The 23,940-nt window shown below is 43.7% G+C and overlaps 1 protein-coding gene across 5 annotated transcripts; it reads left to right on the forward strand.

Moving 5' to 3' along the window:
* Positions 1 to 1,887: 1,887 nt before the first annotated feature.
* On the forward strand, positions 1,888 to 7,126 carry SOCS2 (suppressor of cytokine signaling 2). Of its 5 annotated transcripts, none has more exons than XM_054580208.1 (3): positions 1,888 to 2,101; positions 3,540 to 3,900; positions 5,558 to 7,126. In XM_054580208.1, exons 2-3 carry the CDS (start codon positions 3,762 to 3,764, stop codon positions 6,013 to 6,015), a joined length of 597 nt encoding a protein of 198 aa, XP_054436183.1. In that variant the 5' UTR covers positions 1,888 to 2,101; positions 3,540 to 3,761; the 3' UTR covers positions 6,016 to 7,126. The 5 variants fall into 5 exon arrangements, with proteins under 5 accessions (XP_054436183.1, XP_054436186.1, XP_054436187.1 ...); XM_054580211.1 differs by lacking the exon at positions 1,888 to 2,101 and adding an exon at positions 2,486 to 2,527; XM_054580212.1 differs by lacking the exon at positions 1,888 to 2,101 and adding an exon at positions 2,497 to 2,516.
* The last annotated feature ends 16,814 nt before the right edge of the window (positions 7,127 to 23,940 follow it).

A 23,940-nucleotide genomic window follows, 5' to 3' on the forward strand; every position in this document is an offset into this window, starting at 1 on the left:
GCACAAAAAAGGGAAGGGTGTGTGTTAGGAGGCAAGAGGAAAGCACATGTAGAACGGTTGCTGGCAAATTCATTTCAATTGACAAATAGAAATTTATTTTATCTTTAATTTAAAAAAATCCCTTAAACTACAGAAGACTGTGGTACACCCTACCTCTGGGATTCTCTACCAGGGAAGAAGTCATTCGCAATAATTTAGAACGTGGTGAACCGTAGCAGAGGTAGTGGTTCTTAAAGGTTCTGGGTCTCGGACTACACACAACCTCTACATGGAATCTGATTTGTTCACATTCATCCCAGTCCCTCACCAAGAACCAGAGTCCAGTTTCTTAATTTTATAGAAAAGGCCGAGGGTCTAAAGGCGGTGCGACCCGTGCAAGTCTTTAGTTACTTTATAGGGGGTTTTAACTAGGGTTCAGTTGGCTCTGCCCTCCACATAAAAGACTAAAAAGCAAAACATGATTCTGTGCACAGGACTGCCATCATTGAGAAAGTCCTTGATTACCTGGGAATTGCCCCATCCTTCCCGCGCTCGCCTATCATTTGCATAGTTATTTTCCGAAAAGCAGTAAAAATGAGAAAACCAAACCCCTTGACTCTCTGCGGGGAAGGCGGGGAACTGGCTTACGCTCCCTCACAGAGCCAGCAGAGGGGGCACCAGGCAAAGTTTGTGAGCTGCACCCTCCCCACGCCTTCTCCCCTCTTCCTCATCCAATTTCCCCAAAGCCACCGCTTCAGCTAAAAGTGGTCACTGACCTTTCATTTGGGCAGTGATGCAATAGAATAGTATTTCAAAGAAAAGTGAGTTATCAAAATTTTGGATCCGGTTTTCCCGTGAATGTTAATGGTGTTTACAAAGTAGGTCACACTTCAGGTGCGGGCAGGCAGGACAAGGAGATACGTTCCTACTGAGGCCAGGGTGGCCTCCCAACCGGGGGGGAAGAGGTGAACGAAGGGTCCCCGGACAGGGACGAAGTGACAGGATCTTTCTGAATTCCGGGTCCCTGGGCGCTGCCCCTGCGGGAGATCGCGGAGACACGCGCTCTCCGGGCTGCAGGCACCGAGGCCCATCGCCCAGCGCGCGGGTAAGATAGCCCCCTCGGCAGCCAGCGCAGGTAAAAGGGGGATGCCAGGCTGCCGGAAAGAGAACGCGGAGCGGAGAGGAGGGGAGGAGTGGGGCTGGGCGGGCGCTGGAGACAGCGAGTAGCACCGCCCGGGGGAGGGAATTTAGAGTGGCCAGCGCCGCCTCAGGAGGCGCCGCTGCCTGCCTTGCCGGACCTGGGCCGAGGGGGACGGCCTCCGGACCGCTCCCTCCGGCTGTCGGGCTTGGGCACCAGGCGGAGGGCTGGGAAAAGGGCCTTCCCCAGCCCAGTCGCGTCTTTGTGCGGGAGGGGCCTCTTCGAGGACCTCCGGTCTGCTCTGCCCGACGCTCACCAAAATACGCGACGGGAGGGTCGCGTGAAGGGGCGGAGGAGATGGCAAAGAGACCCCCCGCCCCCGCGGGCCGAGGATGTCTGCTATTCGCTCGGTGCCGCGGACCACTGGCACGGCTTGGGAGCAGGCTCTGGCCGCCGAAACAGGGACGGTGGTAGCCGGTGTTGTCTGCAGCGCGTCTCCGAACAATCGAGAGCGTGGGGATCAAAGGAGGGCGGGTTCCCCAGCAGCCACACAGCTCTGCCCCGCACTGGAGGACTCAGAACCCACCTTCCCTGAAGCCTGCGCAGTAGCGCCCCAGCCTTTTTAAAGCGGTAGCAGAGGACGCGGTCACGTGGGGCGAATTCCTGGAAAGTTCCTGGAAAGCGGCCTCCGCAGCAGTCGGGTGGGGCGCTCCTGGAGCTGAAACCAAGGAGGGAGGCGGGGGCTGGGCAGTCGTGCGCCCAAATCGCTCCGGGGACCGAAGTTTAACTCTTGCCGTCTCCCCGCCGCCACCGCCGCGGCTCGTAGGCCTTGGGCTTCCCTTGAAGCATGAGCCTCTTCGCCCGCCGCTACCAGCGCTGCGCGGGCCGCGGACAGTGGGCGCCGGCTCTCCGGGCTCACCGCCTCAGAATCCTCTCTGTCTGCAGTCGGGGTGCCGGAGGGGCTCCGGCCGGGGCAGGCGGCAGGTACTGGTCCTGGGAGCCCGAAGGCTCCGCCCCAGGAGGGTCGCTGGGGAGGAAACCCGGGCAGGGCCGCGACCGCCGGGAGGCCTTGGCTTCAGTAGTTGAGAGCCGCCAGGGGAAGAGAGTCAGAGAGCTGTCGTTCTACCCCGCTGCCGGGTGCTGCTGCCGCCGGCTTTCTCCGGTTCCTTCCCGGCGTCGGGAAGTCTCCAGAGTTCTTTTTCTCCTAAACTGCCATCCAACTTAATAACCCTCTTAATAACCTGATCTCCCGTTCCTCTCCACCCCCTGCCTCCCGCCCTGGCTCCTTACTCCTCCCTTTGTCCTTCCCACCTCCTTGGTGCAGTCGGAGGGAAACCCAGCAGCTGCTCCTGCTGGGGGGTGTGCGAGCCCAGAAGATCGTGTTGGAGCCCGGGGTGGGGTGCGTCTATGGTACGATCCCCGGGTCTTTTGTTTGTTCTCTGCGCTTAGAACTCCGGCCGCGGCCGCTGAGCGCCGGTTTCCTCGCATCCCCAGGCGTCTCGTCACCAAGTTAAAAGTCAACAGGGGATACTCGGGCAGATACCTTTCCTTTCCAGGGCCCCTCCCGGCGCCCTCGCCCCAGGCCCGCCAGGTAGGCTTGCAGGTGCGGAGGCAGCGGCCGAGGTAAAGCCTCCGTTTGGTTGTCTTGCAGGTCTTGCGGCTCTCGCTGCAGTCTGCTCGGCCGCGACCGGTCCCGGGCTCCGAACCCCCAGGGCGGCTCCGCGCTCCGGTCGATTCCTCGACAGCGCCCGCGGCGGCAATAATAGCAGCAGCCACCGAGGCTCCTGGCGGCGCCCCCCGACCCTGCCCAAAGAGTGGGGAGGCCCGCGAGGCCGCCTCCGAGCCCGGGAAGCAGCAAATCGCACACCTTGGCGCCCCAGGCTCGAGGCTGCCGCCCCAGGAGCCCCGCGGCGCCAAAGGGCACCGAGTTTGTGCCGAGCGCTTTCTCCCGGAGTTCCCCGGTCTGTGCGGAATGTGAGACAGGGGTGCAATTTTGAGAGCTCTCTTGTTATTGCTTTCAGACAATTTTTCCCCCCACTTGTCCTTGAGTAGGGCCTGTTTACCACTGTGCCTGCAGGTGACTCTTTGCTCTTCCATTCTACTAGCCTGCGATTTCAGCGAGCTGCCCTGGGCGGGAAGACACCCGGTTCCCCACCCTCTTCCTGTCTCTCCCGCCCGCCTCCCCCCACCCCCCACGCCGCGCCCCCTCCCTCTCGACAATTCTGGCGTCTCTGATCCCTGCTCTCTCTATCCTCCTGTCTCTAGAGCTGGGTTCGGGCAGCGGCTGGATGCTTGGGGTTAAGTGGTGCAGGAGCATAGACACGGAGGAGTCCCCGGGATTTTCCACGTCGCTGTCTCCCAACCTACACCTCGACCAGGGGTCCAGTTCGGACTGACCCAACCCCACACTTTCTCTTTGCAGGCAAACTGTGGGTGACCGCGCCTGCGGGGGACTTTGCCATCTGTCTATCGGGACCTGGGGAGGAAGAATCAGCAGCTCTCCACCCTCTCCCCCTCCACCACCATTTTGGATACTCCGCAGGGACGTATTTTGGGGTTCCCACTGACTTCCAGGAAGGACGCGTGCCCCTCTCTGACCCCAGCTCGGGCAGCTGCTTCTGTTTGCTGCGGTGACCCGGTGTCCATGACCCTGCGGTGCCTCGAGCCCTCCGGGAATGGCGCAGAAGGGACGCGGGGCCAGTGGGGGACGGCGGGGTCCGCGGAGGAGCCGTCCCCGGAGGCGGCGCGTCTGGCGAAGGCCTTGCGGGAGCTCAGTCAAACAGGTAGGGAGCGGTACGGCCGCCACGCGTGCGAGGTGGGGCGCCGCCCCAAAGACGCGGCTGGGGGCTATGCTGGCAGGGAGCGCAGCTGGGAAATGGGGACTAGCTGGGAAGCAAAGAATGGGGCCCCCTCGCTTCCCGCCCCGGCCTCGGAGAGGATGCCCACACGGCCCCGGATCCTTGGGATGCGAAAGGAAAGTGGTTCTTGAGAGACTCAGGCCTGGAGGAGAGCATGAGTAGGGCTCCTTGGAAATTGCCCCTCACGGCGCAGAAAACTTTAACTGTTTTTCGCGCCGCCCAGGGGTCAGCACTCGGGCTCTAATTCCATCGGGAGAAAGTGCCTGGCGCCTTTGCGCGGAGTGCGAGGAGGCGAGTGGGCGCAGCGCTGCCCGTAGCTTCTGCTGCATCGCGCTCCCGGGCGGAGCAGCCGCTGCTGCACGGGCTCTTGGGGGCCAAGTCCGGGAACCAACAGATGGCCGCGCGGGAGGCCGCCGCGGAGCCTAGAGGAGAGCGCACAGCGAAGCCCCGGCTAAGCGCACTGCCTTCAGGAGGTCTTTTGATTGTAGTCCTGAGCTTTGCTCTGCTAGCTGTTATCTCTGGGAATCTGAAGGTGAAAAAAAAAGTCTGGCAAACCCTGCAGGCTTTCAACATCTCTGGATCCTAAAAGCTTACGTCTGGGGCAAAGTTGATGTTTTGGTAGCCATGGGGAGAGGGGACTGTTCCCTCATTCCCCCACTTGCGGTTGTGGGTCATTGGCTTTTCCCCTCAGCTGGAGAGACCGGCAGATTCGGGAACCCGAGCTATTTATTTATTTATTTATCCATTCATTTATTTATTTATTCATTTATTTTTGAGGAAGGGCATTGTTTAACGATCTTAAATGCAGAATGCCATTTTTGCAAACTGGATGGGCCGAGGAGATGGTGCAGGCAGATCAAATCGAGAATGCTGGGTAGACGGTTGGGGTTGGATTTGAATTAGGGCAAAGTCCAAGAGATAGCAGACTTGAAGTACTAATTGTCATTTGGGGTTTCCTTCATTTCTCAATGACTGACAAGGTAGTTGTAATCAAAACAGCAAACAGAAGCTATTGTACCTAGAACTGCATTTTTTAAACAAGTAAATAGCAGTGCTTTCTAGGGCTTTGAACAGAGATACAGCCATTGACAGATTTGGGGAAGTAGAGTGAGGGACAGTAACCACCCAAAAGTTGCTTCTGTTTTTTTATTCTATTGTAATTATTGGAGTTGGGTTTTCCACTTTTTAAAGGGTATGGCTTTTATTTTAAACTTCTGATTTATTTCTAATTTAAGTCTTTGATTTCCCGTGGGTGGTGCTAGAAAGCATCATGCTTTGTCAGCCAGTGTGTCCTATTGAAAATATTGTTTCATTTGGATAAAATCTTGATACTTTAAAGAACAGCTACAGAAAATTACTTTTTAGAAAAAACCTGGTTTACGCTTTGTGTTCTTAAAATAACATGGACCCACATTTTCATTAAATTTCTGCTGCAAGTATTTGTGGTAGCCTCTGGTAAACTTTCACACATACTTCTTTTTAGAGCTGGAAAAATTGTTGTCAACTACTTGCCCCACTTAAAACATTCTTGCTAATAATGATTTTACCCTCTTTTCTTTTTCTTTTTGAATAAAAACCCCAGGTTGGTACTGGGGGAGTATGACTGTTAACGAAGCCAAAGAGAAATTGAAAGAGGCACCAGAAGGAACTTTCTTGATTAGAGATAGTTCGCATTCAGACTACCTACTGACAATATCTGTTAAAACGTCAGCTGGACCAACTAATCTGCGAATCGAATATCAAGACGGGAAATTCAGATTGGACTCTATCATATGTGTCAAGTCCAAGCTTAAACAGTTTGACAGTGTGGTTCATCTGATCGACTACTATGTTCAGATGTGCAGAGATAAGCGGACAGGCCCAGAAGCCCCCCGGAATGGCACTGTTCATCTTTATCTGACCAAACCGCTCTACACATCAGCTCCACCTCTGCAGCATCTCTGTAGACTCACCATTAACAAATGTACCGGTACCATCTGGGAACTGCCTTTACCAACAAGACTAAAAGATTACTTGGAAGAATATAAATTCCAGGTATAAGTGTTTCTTTTTTTCTAACCATGCCTCATATAGAGTATCTCCGAATGCAGCTACGTAAAAAAGAACCAAAACTTGAGTGACTGCTTTGGATAACTACATGGAATTCTAAGAACAGCTGAATCAATCTAACTTAAATGTGTGACGAGGTAGCTAGGTACAGTTTCCTCAGATATTTTCACTTGAGTAACGCTTCCCTTCCTAAGGCTTAGAGCAGTTGATCTTTTAAGTTAAAAATTAAATGTCCCAAGAAAAGGCTGAAGTAACATTTCTATCAGAATGCCTTGCCTTTTGAGATTCTTTTCTTTTTGGTTGAAGGTGCAAGCACCAGTCGTAAAGAACTCCATGGAGGAGTACTGAAGGGGAAGGAAACTAACACAGGCTGAACTTCAATTTTGTATGCCTGGCAATCTGAGTCAATTTTGGACATGTTATGTTTTGCATTCTGATGTACCTAAGGGTTTTGTTGATCAGATATACTTGTGAGTGTTTAACCTTCATTTTATGCAATTAACCAAGTCAACCAAAAAAGTGACCATGAAATCCTGTATTTGTCTTACTACATGTATGAACTCTCTCATGTGAATGAGTACTGTAGTAATCCATTTTAAGGGAGCCTTACTTCAGAAATACTTCAAATTGGTGCAAACAGAAAAGACTTTGTCTTTTCCTTTAAGGCTAAAGACAAGAATGTCATGCTATACAGGTGCAACCCAATCCCTGTTAATAAAACCATGTAGATATAGACATATTACCCTTTGAAGTAGCTGTGTCCCAACCTTTTGCCATGGATTTTTTTGGAAATGGCTTTAGGAATTTCCAAGTTGTCCTTGAATTGTCTAACCATAGACATCAGCGGTTGTCTCCCTTCTACCATGTAGAAAACTTTGACGTAATTTTCTTCCAGATATAGGGGGATATCTGCCTGTTTTTCAAAGTGTTTATTTACTGCTGTTACTATTTGATTAGAATGTATTAAATAAAAAGAACCCTGACTTTTACAAGTTGCGCTTATATTACTTTGAATCGTAGAAAACATACACTTTTGTGGTAGTGGTAACAGAGAATTACCATAAAAACTTAAATGAAATAAGCCAAATATGCAGCAAGAGGCAGAGCATTGCTTGCCCTTCTCTGAAGCTGTGGGTTATACTTGCCCTTTTCATTTTGGAAAGCATGGTTTAGAAACTACAAGACTTGCCAAGTGGCCCTTATACAGGTTGAGCATAACACTAATGCCCTTTGTATTTCCAAAAACATGGTTTAGAAACTACAAAAATGGAACATTTCCTAGTCTTTTACAGGTTCAGTAGGCATAATACAAAATTTAAAAAAAAAAAGTTTTCTGGTCATTTATTTCATGCCACACAGTCTCATGACTGTTGAAGATATACCATCTTTTGGAGTCTAGACATAAAAAAATTTTCCTGCACAGCTATATATGATGGCGTGTCACTGAGAAGGTGAACTTAGTGTAGTGTGTGTGTCCCAAGCGAATTATGCTAAGACATGCATATAATTTATGATTATAAATTATAGCAAAACCTACTCAAATATTTTCATGAAGCTCTTGGGAAACAGTTTTGTGTCTGTGTACTCACACAGCACAGCCAAAAACAAAAGTTTGCTAAGTGTCCCTTGGGAAGAATTAATTTGTAGCCTAAAAGTTTAAGAAGAGCCATACTATTAGGGTCTGGTCTGTGATCAAGGGTTAACCTTTTTAGTAAGATGTACAGGGTCCTTGCATTACTTACCCATTTTCTACACTGAAAACAGTTGTCGAATGTGGGATGTTTGACTTCCCTGGCAAAACTTCCGCATGGCTAGTGCCAAGGGGCTTTTGTGGGATTTGTTTAAGGTCTTCCACACGTCTGTTCTCCTTGTTTCAAACAATCTGCAGTTTCTCATTTATTGAGAGTTGGACGCGGAGTGGGGCAGGAGTTACCCGCGGAACTGTGGAAAGCTCTGCATTGTTGCTAGCAAGTGACTAATTATGAGAAAACCAGAGGACAGCAAAGACATTTCTGGAGTGTGCTATGGAACTCTTGCCTCACATGTCAATCTTCCCTATTTCAAGTACGTTGATAAGCATTAGGAGACAGTCTCTCTCTCACTTTGTTTTGTTGACAATTCCTAACATTATTTATTTATTGAGTTTATTGTGTGCCAGGTTCTTAGCCCTTTACATGCGTTATCTAATTTGATCTTCACACAGCCCGAATGAGCAACGTACAGTGATCACAGGGGGTACACCTGACTTGGGAGTGAGTAGGCATTCCAGGAATATCCTAGCCCTTTTCATTCCTGGAGAGGAATTACGAAGAACAAATTGCTACTATTTTCTACCTTGATCCCGATGAGCAAGTTGAGCAGGCTATAAAAGGAACCCTTAGCATTTCTATTGTGCCTCAGCCTGAAAAGTATAGGTACCTTAATTAGCGTTGTGCTCTGTGGGATTTCACTCAGCTGGGCCCTGTGGTTCTCTCCTGGTGCCGGGGTGGGTTGGGAGGGGTTTCACTGTTTTACTTGGGGGCTGGTATATGATGCTAGTTACCAATTATTGATAGCCCCACTTTATAGACTGTTGAACAAAAAAAGTTAATATATACACTTGTCTAAATTAACTTCAACAGAGCCAAGAAAAATATCCAGGAATCTCTCCATATACAGGCATTTTCAGACATTAGTGAGGGTATGTATGTATTATTGTTGCTATGTTGAAAAATACAGTATATAGTATCCCCTCAAGCTTAAAATACTTTGATCTAAGTTTCCTTGGGAGCAGAGTTGAGGCAGTGGAGTTTTTCATCTATAAAAGTGGGCACTGGGGACTGCTTTTTAGGGAGTTGGTTTGTTTTTGTGTTTTTTTTTTAGGGCTTTGGACAGTGGAGAAAAGGCAGTTCAGCTTCTGAGCTGAGAGTTCATTTCTGGCATGGCAGTAAAAAAGTCTTGACTTCATAGTAATTATATAATCCAAATAGGTAAGAGAATGGTACAGTTGTTTGGGACTGTTTATTTTCTTGGGCAGGATTTTCTCTGCTTTTAGAAAGTTGTACCCTGGTAGGAGGGTAAGAGAGAGACGTCATCAGATAATCCACGGGATGGAATGTCCTGAGACCAGGCCCTGTTCTGTTCAGCGTGGGTGTAGGCACAGAGTGGTGGGGGCTGAGTGGCTGTGGTTACAGCCAGCGGCTCGGCTCAAACCTCTCTTGCCTCCCACTGGTCATTTCTAGCCTTCAGAGCAAAAGATGTGTTGTCATTCGTTCTAGGCCTTTCGTTTACTAAGAGGCCTGTACTCTCTGCTCTCATTTTGTACTTACTAGAATTTTGAAGCTTGACACCATTTTTTCGGTCATGTATTTTAGTTTTGCCATTTTACTGACGAAGACTCTCAGACCCAGGGAGGTAGGAAATTCTCCTGAATAGGCACGAACACACACACACACAATTGGGCAAATCAATGGCAGAGTCCGTGAACACATGAACAGTTTAGTATCTGTAAAAGCAACACCCGTTTACTCTGTTTAAATTGTCAATATTCTCTTGCTAACTTGTAAGCCCTGCAGTTTTTTTAACATCACATTTTCCTTCCTCTGAAATTAGACGGCAGGCCTCTGGAGTACTAGACGGGATAGTTCCAGTTCTTGGCTCCTCCCATCCCGTGTCAAACAATCAGCTTCTGCTGGGCTTCAGGAGGTCCACAACAGAGTTTCGCGTTCATTTTAACTCCTCAATGTGTCTAACCTATTTGCCGTTTTAATGTCTAAAACCTGCCGTCCGTGCTTTTATGATCTCATCTTTGACTCTGCCAGATGCGACTCACACGCAGCCGGATCCGGGAGGCCGCCCGCAGCCCGTCCGCTCCACTAGAGCCCCTTCTTTCCTTCACCAGCTCAGGGGCAAAGCGGCGCAGTTAATTCCTGCCTCGTACTCGCCCTTTTGTATCATTAAGTTGTCCTTTCAGCTTGTCTGATACAGACAGCCCTTCTGGCCATATTACACTTCAATTAAGGAGGGTGATTATATTCTCCTTGAGTTGGGTAACTGAATGATGGAGAATACCTTGAGAGTAAATCTCTGAGTCTCTCTTTGATTCATTTGAGATTTTTTAAACAAGCAGCCAGCCGCAGATACCACACTGCTGTTTTGTGCGTGCTTTATTTATTTATTTTTATTTAAAGTATCAGAGGCTCCTTACATGGTACTTCATTTGATTGGAATGGAAATGTCCTCCCTTCCTTCTGCTTGTCTGTATGTAAGAATGATAGTCTTGTTTCATTTCTACATAGACATAAATATTTTTTCCCCATCTTCACATATTTTTTTATTTTTTTCTATTTTTTTCCTCTGTGGCTTGAGTTCAGGTTACTTAACTTTATTACCAAAGTAAAGTAACAGCTGTTGCTACAGTAGCCTCTAAAAGCCCCAAAGTCCCCAATGCCGAGGTAGTAAATAAGCTGAAATCATGGAGCAAAGCTGGATATTCCTTTCCACCCCCCTGGAGCTTTGTCAACAAGAGGCTGGATCCAGCAATTGTTGTCACAGAGAATGGGTTCATGTCAGTAAACGTTCAGTGAGCCATAAAAATAAAACTGCTTTTACAGACAACCTCACTTGGAACAGTATCCTTAACTTATAGGAACTCTGGCTTGTCCTAGAGATCAGGTGCACATTTTGTGAACTATTTTTCATGTGGTGCTGCCTCTGTTAGAAACAGAGGGAAGGGAAATACAAGCCAGAGTCCTAGAGAGAGGGAAGGAAATATGGACAGCTGCCTTCCTCTTCTGTCTAAGCATAAATACCACCCAAGGAGCCCTGTTTCTATGGAGGAGAGTGAGACTTCATCCTAGAGCTCCATAAAATTTTCCTGTATTTCCCCAGTTTCCAACCGTGTTCAGATAAAACCGTGTTTATATTTTGCTAAATGGTTTTCCCTTCTGTTAGTTTGGTATGCTTTTTTTCCTGTTTAGATTTTGGTCCAGAGAGCTGTTATGATCTTTAACATTTAGAAAAATATTTTCCATGCTATTTCTACCCAGAGAAGTTGCTTGATTTCCCATTTTAACCTCCCTTCTGCCATCTTGATGAACTTGACCATTCTCAGGTTTCCATAATAGTTTATTTCTCCTCATTTCTATTTCCAGGTTGTGGCCATCAATACTATATTTGGTCAGAAAGCGTGTTTGCATTTTGCACATTTGATTAGGGCATCTGCTTTTAGTTATCTGCAGTAACGGGGACAGAGCGAATGGGGTCATTGAAACTCAAAAGCACATCTAGCTAACGCTGGTTTCAACTTTCTCCCCATTCAATCTGCTTTGCTAGAACTACTGATAGAAAAATAACTTACTTCTTTGTTCACTCACTCTATTTTCCCTGTCCATCAGACAATGAGGATGCTAATAAACAACAAAGTGCCTGAAAAGGTGGCAAGATGAGAAAACTAAGGAGGCTGGAGAATCAGTGGTGTGCTGAGGACTCCTGAGAGGGGTTTTGTGAGCTAGATCATTACTAGTAAATCATTGGTGGATAGAAATCAGCCACAGTGGGACTATTTACACTACAGAAACTGGCAGCCACTACAAATTCATGTTTTTAGAACCCTTGATGATAATGATGTGATAAGGTTGGTGAAGAGGGGAGGGGTGAGCAGGAGCATACCTTATAGGCCTTACTGAGGAGCTTGAACTTGTACAGAGGGCAGTGGGTAAAATCAGAGAGTAGCTGAACTAGGTTTGTATCTTATATCCCCTGGAGGCCTTTTGGAAAACGGCCTAAGAGAAAGCAAGAGTGGAGTTAAGGAGACTGGTTAGGTGTGAGCTGATAGGAGTGAAGGGGTGGGAAGGAGGCAGTGGTTGGCGAGAAGATTAGAGAGGGGTGCAGACGTGGACCCCCATTGTCTGTAGGCTCACATTGGTGCTGAACTTTGGGTTCCACAGATGCATGCTTCTCTTTGAAGAGGAGCTTTCACCCCAGGTGAGTTTAAGTAGTTGGCAGATTCCATTCCCAGAAAGGTAGGAAGTTGTGGTGCAGTGGGCAGAACCTTGACCTAGGAGCTGAAGAACTTGAGGTCTTGGTTGTTTGACTGTAAGCCAAATACTGAAGCTATAAAATGAGGAGCTTGGCACCTTCATTGCCCAGATATATTAGCAACGTGTCTCCCAATGGGGTGGGAGTGGCCAGAGGAGAGGCAAGCTCTACACTTCTGTGGAGTCTGTTTCAGTTTAAACTGCAGTGTAGAGGTTGCCTCTAAGCCATAATATATTCTCATTTTTTTTTAAACAATAACTTTCTTATAACTCTGGACTTTTTCACAGCTGGAGTCAGTTGACTCCATTTTATTCTGGTTAAAAGAATTTTGTATTTTCATCTGGCTATGGATCTTTTGAGCTCTACCCTATAAGAAAGGACTAGTTTGCACTTGGGTTTTTAAATCTTGGTTCTGATGTAAAAACAGGAATCTGTTGTGTGTTGGCCATTATCACAATAACCCTTTGGATGAGTTTTCATTATTAAGGGACCTGAGGGCTGTCTTTGCTCTCTGTTCCCTGAGCCAATATGATAGATGTGATTCCAGACAGTTGTAGGCAAGTGATACATTTTTGCAAGTCATTTTTCCTATTTACGTAGATTGTTCTCATTTCTGATTGATCCTTAATGGACAGGGCGCCAGTGAGCTCTGTTTTCCTTTTTCTCTCTCAAAGAAGTCAAAGAAAAAAAGAAGGAAGAAAGAAAAGAGAAGAACCCACAAAAAACCTGGAAAATACTAAGGGAATTCTTAGAGTCTTTGGTAAGGTGAAAAGACTCGGAGCATAAATGATCCTGCCCTAATCTATTCATCTTGCCAATTTGGATTTTCCTGGATCTTTTTTTAAAGTGGGGCACACCTCTGATCTTAGGGCACCCTCTTGGAGGGGAGGTATGTACAGACCTCATAGGCAGAGGCTGTGAACCTGGTAATGGCTGAAAGTCCCAAGAGATCCAGGTTGCAGCTGCCGTGGGATTTATGATGTTTCAGGCATGACAGTGAGGTGCCCATTCTATGACAAACGAACTCTTGGGCTTCCAGAGAACTGGAAAAAGCTGGAACATTTAGTAAGGTCGGGCACTGTACTTGATGCTTTACAAATATGACCTCATTTAGTGCTCCCAACAAACCTTTGAAATAGATTCTGCTTTTATCTTCACTTTGCAGAGAAGGAAATTGACACAGAAAGATTTGGTGACTTGAGAGAGAGAGCTGAGATTTGAACTCAAGCCACTCTGACCCCAAACCCATGCTTCTGTTCACTCTTCTACCCTTTTTTTTTTTTTTCCAGTAAGCTTACAAATGCTTTTAAGCTCTGAGGCCTGCAGCCAGCATGTTCCTCAGTGATGTATGCTAGGCCTTGTGCCTTTTAGTCATATGCAGTGAGTAGAGGGCTATGACCTGTCTGCCCAATTTGTGATTATGGTATTATTAGGACTTTGATTTCAGAAGCAGTGTAAGATCTCCCCAAACCCTGAGCATCCAGCTTGGAAGGATTTCTTCCCTCTGAATTTATATCTCCCCTCCCTTCCTCTAATCTTTTAGGATCTATCCAGTGCACTTTTAACCCACCATCTCTTCCCCATCACCACTTTCCTTTCTCTGGACGTAAATTATATGAATGATGCATCAGTCATAATAAACTAGGTTATGCTGCAAAACAAGTAACCCCAAGCTCTCAGTGGCTTAAAATTACAGTTTATATCTTGAAATAATAAAATTTCTCTGCCCATATATGTCTGTCTTGTGTCACCAGCGAGGCTCTTAGTCACTCAGGAGCCCAGGCTGACAAAGCAGTCCACTCCCTCACCATGGCTGATGGGTGGGCTGCTGAGCCAGTGGGAAAGGAGAAATCCAAGGATCTCTGTCGGCATTTAAGTACCCTGTCACTTCCCCTCCCAGCTCATTGGCCAGAACTCTGTAAAATGGTGCCACCCAACCACAAGGGAGCCAAGCAGCCATTCTCCCCTATGCCCAGGAGGAGAAAAACAAATAAATATTTGGTGAGCAGCAGTAGCAACCACCATATACACCATGCCATATATTTCTTCTTTTTTCTCCCTACTTGGCTAATTACATCTCAGGTAAACTTTATAGGATACGCATTAAGCCTCTTTAATTCAATTCCTCCTTTCTTTTTTGTCTTCCAAAACTTTTTCAAGTGTTGCAAAAATAATGTCTCTCTTTCCTTTGTGTGAGCCATTTGTGTCCCAGAAGGAAAGGTCTTAAGTCTTGAAGTGAAATTATCCACATTAGAGAGCTAGGGCTAATAACCCCAAAAGCTTCTGAGACAACTGGAGGTTCCTTGTGTTCTTCACAAATGCCTGCCTGGGCTTCCTCACCCTGCTAAATGTAAACTCGTCTTTCCTCCATTGTCAGCATTCAAGACAAATAGTGCTCACATTTACTTCTGCTTACTGTTTTTGCTTAATTAGCTCTATTGCAATAGTATTGAATGGTGTTTTCTATCAATTTTAAATTAAATGTGGACCCATTCAGGCACATTATAAATCAAATGGGCTTTTGTGTGATAAATTAGTCAATTTATCCCCAGTTTAAATTGACTTCTGAGGGAAATTGTATTCTGAATTCCAGACAATGTGTTTGCCAACTTTGTTTTGGAATGCAGCCTATTTCTAGGTGGGGGTCGTTTTCTATAGCATACTTATTTATAATCAAAACACCAGAATAAATGTTGTATTTTAATGGGCAATTATCCTCTACTGTGTTCATGGGTTATTATCTTTGAAAAATTAAAATATGTAAAGTGTACTTCAAAATTTTATAAACACAAGTTTTTCCTTCTTTCTCCATCTCACTTTTTCTACATTGACCCAGAAACTGTAGTGCTATTTTTGACTCCTCTTTATATTTATTTATCTGTCTCATTTATTTAATCATTCACTCCCTCAGTCATTCAACAACCATTAAATGAGCATTGACTTGTGCTAGGCACAAGGCAAAGTCCTGGGGAAAGTTAAAAAATACGGTCTGTACCTTTAAGGTGATTCTGGAGAGTGGGAGATACATGCCAGCAATTATCGTACAGTTGACTCTTGAACTTGAACAACAGGTTTGAACTGTGTGGGTCCACTTACACACAGATTTTTTTTCAATAAATACTGCAAGTGTATTTTCCCTAGCTTTATTGTAAGAATACAGCATATAATATGTATAACACGCAAAATAGGTGTTAACCACCTGTTTTTATTATTGGTAAGGCTTCCAGTCAACAGTAGGCTCTTAGTAGTTAAGTGTTGGGGGAGTCAAAAGTTTTATGTGGATTTTTGGTTGTGTGGAGTGGGGGATTTGGTGCCTGTAACCCCCGCATGCGTTCAAGGGTCAGCCTTACAGTAAGATAGTATATTGAGGTATGCATGAAGAGCAGCAGAAGCAGAGATGAGACATCTGCGTCTGCTCGAAAGTGTCAGGTAAGGCATCAGAGTGGGGGTGGCTTTTGACCAGCTGGCAGGGTGAGAGAGGTTCCAAACACATCATGGAGCCAGGAGAGAACAAAGCTTTCCCCTTGTGCGTGGAGCGTCTAATACAAAAGAAGAAACGAATGGGCTGGGGGACCAGCAAGCTTGGGCAAGCTTGAATTGCTGAGCAGAGAACAGAGCACCAAGGGCTTTGCTTGCCTTTCAGAAGTTTGTATTTCACCTGAGAAACAAGGGAGCCCATTGAAGACTTTTGAACAGAAAAATGACAGCGTCGGATATGGTGGCAATGTGGAAGGCTGGTCTGGAGAGCCATGACCCTAGATCAGGGCTTCTTGACCCAGTCCTTGGAATGCTTGGGATGTGTGAACTTGGGGAGGAAAAAAATTACATTGTTATTGTCACTAAACGCTAACAGAAATCGAGCACGCCCTTCAAATACAAATCGAGACAGCAGATCACAGTAGAATTTGCAGAAGATGCGAGTTTATCACCAGTAGAAATCCAATATTTTGGTATCATAGTACACTTGATGCAGATATCTCAACATACCCTTTATGTGTTTCACTAAACCCGAATTACTATGACCATTAGACCCATGAATACTTCTTGTTATTTAATGAACTAATAAAGGAGTGAACTAATAAAGGAGTTATTACTGGAAGCTTACTGGAAGCCTTACCAATAATAAAATGCACAAATTTAAAATATGTGCATTTTAATAAGAAGTCATCTTTTGTGATCTGCATATTTAATTTTATGACTCGAACACAGCGTCCTGAGAATGGGTGCATAGTCTTCACTTGGCCAGTCAAAAAAGGTCCGAACTCATGCACCAGAGGAAGGTGCCTAAAGCAGCAGTGGAAGGAAGGTGAGGAAGAATTTGCGGGAGATTCTGGACCTGTTGATAAGTCCGGGACAGAGAGCAGAGGGAGGCTTATACTTTCCACATGTACCCCGCGTTGAACGTATAAGCCTTCCTTCGGCTTGTCCTGTCTGTCCTTCCCTTCGCATTGCTATTGTTATTTAAGTCTTAAACTTTTATCAAAGTTGCACATGTAAGTACGGTTTTAAAAAATCAAGTAGTATGGAAAAGACAATGAAAAACCACTGTCCCTTGCTCTCCTCCGCTCCATCTGCCAATCCTATACTTTTTTGTTTTTAACTCACAGTGTTATCTTTTCTAGTTAGACTGGGAATTCTGTGTAGGAAATGCCTTTTAAGCCCCACTGTGTCTTTCGTTTTAAGTATTGAATAAATGACTGATCAATTCCAAAGGCACTTCCTGTTTCAAGGTCCTTATGTATATCAATGGTACCAGGCTCTAGTTGCAGAAGTTATACCAACTCGGATGTCCTAGGACATGGTGCTTTTACCTAAAATTTTCAAGTTTTCCGTCATTTGCCTTCACATAAAATAACACAATGTGCAAATAAAAATTCCCTTTACCTGGGCTTGTTGTTTTTCTGAGAGTGAAGTGTGATGGTGGTTTGAATAATCCTATGTTATCTTAAACCAGAAATTGAGAAGGTAGATTTGAAATTTGTACATATCACTTTTGTTGGGGGTGGGGTGCCTGTCCTGCCTTGGCAGCAGCGGTTAATTTTCATATTGTTGCCCATGCGAAGTTGCAGAAAGAGTGGCAGCTGCAGTGTTTGATCGGCTAGCTGTGCTTCTTGTGAGGTCCAGAAATGTATATGTGGTCTGATGTATTTTGATGGTTGCCAGACAAAACTGATGTGTGGCATTTTTTCTAGGAAACACACATTTAGATATCTCCAAGGTGATTTGAAGGAACTTAATGTTATTACAATTTTGTGGCAGAACTTTTTCTCAAGTGACAGAAGAACTAAAGGAACTTCAGTTTTGAGAGCAGTTAACAGCACCTTCCATTAGTGTCAACATAAAGAATGTTGACAAAGTACTCGATTGTTAATATAGAATTATGACAAAAATAAGCAAGTCTCTGGACTTTTAAAGAGTTACCAATAACAGTAAAATACAGTTTTAGTTACCAACACTAGACTAGCCCCCAAACTTCTAGAAAAAGGCACATTTTCCTCTGATATTTCTAAATAACATTTCTCAGTGCAGTAACTAGGGAGACTACTCTGGGGTTAACCTGGAGATTTGATTGCTGTTTTCCGTTCTTGCTGTTTTTTGGAGGGAGGTGGAGCAGGGTTTGGAAGAAACTGACTCCGGAAAGTGAGCTTCTCAATTTACACATGAAAATCACAGTCCTTTTCTTCATTAATATTATAAATATTTGGAGAGCACATTAGAGATTGTTAGTGAAGAAATGAGAACTATTACCTGGTAATACGATGAGTTAACTTTTCTTTAAACTCACTGGCTTTCTCCCTTAACACTAACTGGCTGGACAGCAAGTTTGTACTTGTTGACACTGTAGTTAAGCCTCAGAATACTCTTGGAGCAAAATGACTTTTTAAAAATGCTTTTTTGAAATATAATTTTTAGAGGAGAAAAATTTTAGATTTGGAAGAAATAGTTAAGTTGCAGACCTTCAAACCCAACTTTTAAAAAAAATCCTTTAATGAGCAGGTTAATGAAGCACAGGAAGAGAGAACTTTTATGGTTAATAAAGGAGGTGAAAACCCAGACTCAGTCAGAGACTGGAAACCAGTGACTTTGATTTACATATACAAGACCAGAAAAGAAACAGCAGCAGATATTTCTAGGAACTAGTTAAGGAAGAATGAAAAAGACAGGGGTTAGGAGAAGAAAGTGCCTGTCTGCGGGAGGAGGAATCTCAACTGTTTCCTACTTCCTACTTGAAAAATTTCAAGTTTCCTACAGGGGCTGGCTACGACGTGCACTCACGCTGTCCACGGGGAAGTAAGTGATTGCGGTGCCACTGGGCGATGCAGAAAACCTTGTTTGTGTATAGCCTGCTTGGGTGTGGAGCCCAGTCGCCCTGTGGCCCGGGCAGGTCCTCCCAGACATGTACCAGCACCGCTCTGGGCTCCTGGACTTCCTGCAATATAGCCTAGGAAGAAAGGAGACATTAGAAACTGTCAACGTGTTTAATATTGAAAGCACCTCAGATGAGTTGGGTATTGAGAGTAAACAGCTGGGTTGCCATTTGTCTGCGTATGGGATAGCTTAGCATCTGCTCATGTGGCCTTAGTTATCCTGCTGCAGATGAGAATGTGGCTAGGCAAAGTGGTTTCCATGGATTGGCTCAGAAAAGATCATCAGTTCTGTTTTTGTTAATGTACGTTTAATATAACCTTTCATTAGGAGCTAGTTTTTCAAGTCGTCTGAAGGTGATGACATGGTGATTACCACGTTTAGAAATCTAGTCAGCTTAGAAGGCCATGAAGTGAAATATGAAATTGCCCACCCCCTGGTCCTACTCTCCAGAGGTGACTGTTGTTAAAGTTTCTTTTTTGTTCTTCCAGAATTTCTGAATGCAAGATAAGCATACATTTAAATTGTTTTTTAAAAGCATACATGAATATTATTATACATTCTGCTCTGCAATTTGCTTTTTTAAATTTACTGTTTTGGATCTCTCTATATCTGCATAGTTTTATATATCTTTTATTGTACCAAAAAGCTCTACCTCATTCATAGACACTTGCACAATATTCCATGGTATAAAATGCACTGTCATTTATTGAATCAGTCCCCAACCAGTTGACATTTAGATTGTGTCCAGCTTTCTGCTATTACAAACAGCAATGCAGGAAACATCTCTGTGCTAATATTTCTGTGTGCTTCTAGGGATATGTATGAGGAGTAAATTTCTAGTAGTGGAATTTTAGGGTCAAAGGATATGTGCATTAACATTTTAATAGGTATTTCCAAATCTTATTTCAAAAAGGATGCCCCGATTAATTTTTGGGGCTTAAGTAAGTTCCTGTCTTTTAAGTTGTAAGTATAATTGAGAGTTTTTCTTAAAGTACAGTTAGTTTTTAAATAACATACTTCCTATTGAGACCAAATAAGCTTGTTCATTTCCTAATGAAATAACCTGGAAGTTAAATCTCCATCCCAGGAAGACTGTCTCTGGAGGACTAAGGCCTGGACCCTGGGGCCTTGGAAGCCAGCAGGAGGCTGGGCCCAGCCGCGGGGAAAGCCTCGGAGCCGGCAGACACCCAGAGTGGAGGGGCTGGCGTGGGGCTTCCTGCCTAGACTGTGGCTCCAGATAAAACTGACTGCCTTTAGGAATCCGGGAGCAGGATTGAAAAAATTTAATGTTTAGTAATATCATCGTCAATTAGTTGTTTTCAAAAGACATTGATTCAGCACAACTCTGGTACAAAGTTCCTCCTTCTCCCACCCCCTGTCATCCCCGCTGCGGATCCCTCTCTCCTGGCTTTCTCTCCCCTTTTGGTGTTTGTTTCTTTTTCATACCAACCGCTTACTGGAATCCTCTGCACCCACTCATGATACCAGAGGGGTGGCCAGTTTTGGGGACAATGGAATTGATTTACTGCAACTGAAAGGTGGTTCTGGAGGGGGAATTAACTATGTCAGAGGTTTACTACGCAGTGACCTGGCTCTCTAGATTCTCCCACACCTCTGCTTAGGACTCCAAATGCTTAAAGCATTCTACCTACGCTACGACACACTTTCTTTCTTACTTTTAAGTTTTTTTTTAAAAATCATGAACACCTATTACACATGAAGCCAAGATATAACCAGAGACCAAGATGTAAGTCAAGTTGCAAAAAAAACCCCTGTGGTTCAAGTTGCTACTAAAGTGCTTAATATGTGATCATAGTAGCATTTACAATACTTTTTAGATTATATAGCCCACTCTTTGGGAATTATAGAACTTTGAAAAGTATTTTATTTCCCAAATTGCCTGCCTGTTTGGACAATGGCCCTTTCAAAGCCCAGCTCTCTCACCTTCAAAACTCACCCAAAGGGAAAACACAGCCGCATCAGAATAGGATCTAGGTGTCAGTACAAAGGGGAAAACAAACAAACAAACACACCCCAAACTCCACTAAAATGAATTTCCCATTTAAGATCTGAATCTCTGTGGCTTTGTAAGCTACTTCTTTATCGGACAGAGGCTTATGCCTTAAAGGAAAGGAAATAAATCAACTGGCACAGAAAGCCTGTCTGATCAAAACTCTCCATTTCAAATGCTTAATTTCCCTGTAACACACTAGGAGCCAGGAGGAAGCAAGGAGGTGAAATGGATTGTTCCATGTTGTCCCTAAATAGAAGGTTCTTCACAACTGGCAGGAAGCACCTGGGGGATTGCTTTAGAAATTTGAAAATATATTGTTTTTTAAATAAGAAGGGAAAAATAAATTGGTTTCTAAATTCAGCTGCTTTTAACATTTTCACACACACATTTTTATAATCTGATTTCTGATGATAATGAATCCAAATTAAAAATGCATTTAAATTTAGGAAAGAATGCAGATAACATCAAGAGAGGAAATTGAGATAGAAAGTTTTAGCTTCACTCTGAATCTCCTTTTCTTACTTGACTAAAATTGGCATTCAGCATTACAGTACTTTCATTTTTACAGCTCTTTACATATTCTTTTAAAAAGCTTAAAAGTGAAACAAAGATGTTTCTTGACTATTATAATCTCTACTGCCTAACTCTTGTAACTTTTTAAGTCCATTAAGACTTTAGAAGACATTCTTTACCAAATCTATCTTTTAATTGACAGTTTACTAATGGAATTGATAGGATTTTCCCATTTTTACAGTATTTTTTCATAAGAATTATTCTGGTTCATTTTATTCTTATTCTATTTCTTTAGATGTAATTCTTTTCTTTTCAAATAATATTAAATTAATTCATTCTTCAGAATTCTGTTGTTCTGACAGCTGAGAATGAAATACATATTTACTCACATCGCTGGAAGAATGTTATATAAGTGAGTTAGTGGGGGATATCAGCTCACGGACACTGAAGTGAAGGGAAAACTTTGTACTGGTAGATCATTGGTCATTTAAAACTTTGTGTTTTAAATAAAAATTAAAAATTAAGTGAAAACTCACCATTATATAACCAGTACTCTAAGCAAATTTTACTACATTCTGTTATTATGTCAAACTGAATAATCCAACCAGAAACACAGGGTATCGGTTCTTCTTGTCAGCAATACTTTAAAAGTGGAGATTTATTCAGAGTCCTTTTATTACCCTGATTTCATTACTTTTGCAAAATATGTAATGAGTATAAAACTTAGATTTACTAGTGTACTTAATATCTTGTCAAAATGAAACAAGTACTTTTTGTTATAAATTTTATTGATTTAAAAGCATTTGTAAAGGGAGATGGTTATGTTTTTGGAATCTCATTACTAAAAATAAAATATGCTTTACCTCTTGTTTTCTTTTCATAGACATACATTTTACTGATTCCAAATAACTTTGGGACTACTTCTCATATTTTATCTAATTTTTGTGATAGAAGTTTTACAAACAAGTTGTATTTTAGATTGCTCCCTCTTTTAGATCCCTGATTTATATATTTTGGAAGACATGTCTCACACCCTGTCATTATAAATTCAATTGAAAGACCCATTCTTTCTACCATTCTCTGTTATTCTGATTTCAGAATTTCAAGTGAGTTTGTTGTCAACTTTAATGTACCTTTTGAGAATAAATTACCTCTCCAATGCCTTGTGTGTGTACGCATGCTTCTGGAGCTGGAATGCTTTCCTTCCGCCAACTGAAAGTGGAGCCTGATCCTGCTCTCGCAGATTAAATCAAGTTTCAGCAGTTTTGAGTTTAGTTGGTTCATAACTGAAGAAAAGAAGTGCCTACATTTTTCTCTCTGATATTAAATATCCACAATCTATAGTCTCACTCTGGTCTGTGGGAATGTAAAGGATATACCTGTTTTCGGCTTTGTTTTCTGGTTAATCTAATTCTATATTGTTTTGTCATTGAATTTATAATTATACCCTATTGCAGTCTACGAGGTTACACGAACAAAATGATCCATTTTACTTTATATTCTTTTCTTTTTCTGGTGGAGGTATGGTTCTCTCAGCTACTTTCTCATAGCAAGTAGAGGGCATAGGCAATTGTGGTAATTTTACTGAGTTTGCCTCATCTCTGTCCTCACCCCTACCTCCACTTACCCACCGTTTAAATATTTCTCAGCAAGAGCCTTCGCCCTTCACTCAGCACAAAAACCTGGTTACACGCTTGGACACTATCATGCTTAGGAAGGCCATTGGGACAAACAGATGTATTTGGATTCATAGCACAGGTAATAGGCTGTGTTTCTTGACTTTTAATTGCATGCTTACTATGTGCCAGGTTTTATGCCAAGCACTTCCTTTTTAATGAAAGGCATTTTTTTTTTTATCTGCACGTGAGGATATGTTTACTGATTGGAGAGAGAGAAACATTGATTAGTTGCCTCCCAGACATGGCCTGAACAGGGATCGAACCCAAAACCTAGGAATATGCTCTGACTGGGGAACAATCCTAAAGCCTTTTGGTGTCGTGGACAATGCTTCAATCAACTGAGCCACCTGCCCGGGGCTATGTCAAGCATTTTACAGGTAGTATTTGATTTAATCACCAACTGTGGCATATAATCACATTGTCCCCCTTTTGCAGATGAGGAAACTGAGGCTCAAAGAGGTTGAAGTAGGTCAATCTCTTTCTAAGTGGCAGGGCTGGGATTTTGAGCTAGGTTATGCATCTTTAATATCTGATTTCAAATTTCCTATCTGAGATTGTCAGCTATGCTTTGGAGCCTGAGTTCCTCACTGGGAACTTGCTGCGGTATCAGAACCCTAGCAAAAGGTTACTAAGGGGTCTAGACCCAGGTGGGTGTTAACTTGGTTGTTCAATAAAAACTGCCCTGCCCCCAACACCACCTACTACAAAGTGCTTTTCTTCTTGGTGGCCTTATTTGTCTCATCTGTCAAATGGAATTAATGTTACTTTAGGAGGGCTATGTAGTTCTCTATTTAAAAAAAAAAACTTTTTTTGTTTTGAAATAATCATAGAATCAGAGGAAATTACAGAGTTAATACTGAGAGGGACAGGGAGGTTCTCTGTACCCTCCACCCAGTTCCCCCCAGTGGCTGCATCGTACTTAACTAGCTCAAGCAGAACCAAAAAATCGATATTGGTATAAAGCGTATGTATAATTCTATGCCGTTTTATCACCTGTAGATTAGTGTAACCAGCGTCAATCAGGATACAGCCAAAAAGGGTACAGAACTTCGCAGTCACCACTTAGAGCTCCGTGTGGCTACCCATTTATAGTCACCACCCCTCCCCCACCCCAATCACTAATTTTTCATTTCAAATCTCTCTCTTTTAAAATGATTGTTTTTATTATGAAATACCACAATCAGAAAATTACAAAAAAATACTTTAGCAATACATATATGTATATAACCACTATTCAGATTTAATAAATAAGCAAATGTAATAAATGTTGTATTTCCTTCACAATTCAAAAAAATCACATACAGGAATTCAGGCCTCTTTGTC

The sequence above is a fragment of the Pteronotus mesoamericanus genome, unplaced genomic scaffold (assembly GCF_021234165.1).
Source record: "Pteronotus mesoamericanus isolate MK-2021 breed Mesoamerican mustached bat unplaced genomic scaffold, CSHL_Meso_final contig_56, whole genome shotgun sequence".
Classification (NCBI taxonomy): Eukaryota; Metazoa; Chordata; class Mammalia; order Chiroptera; family Mormoopidae; genus Pteronotus; species Pteronotus mesoamericanus.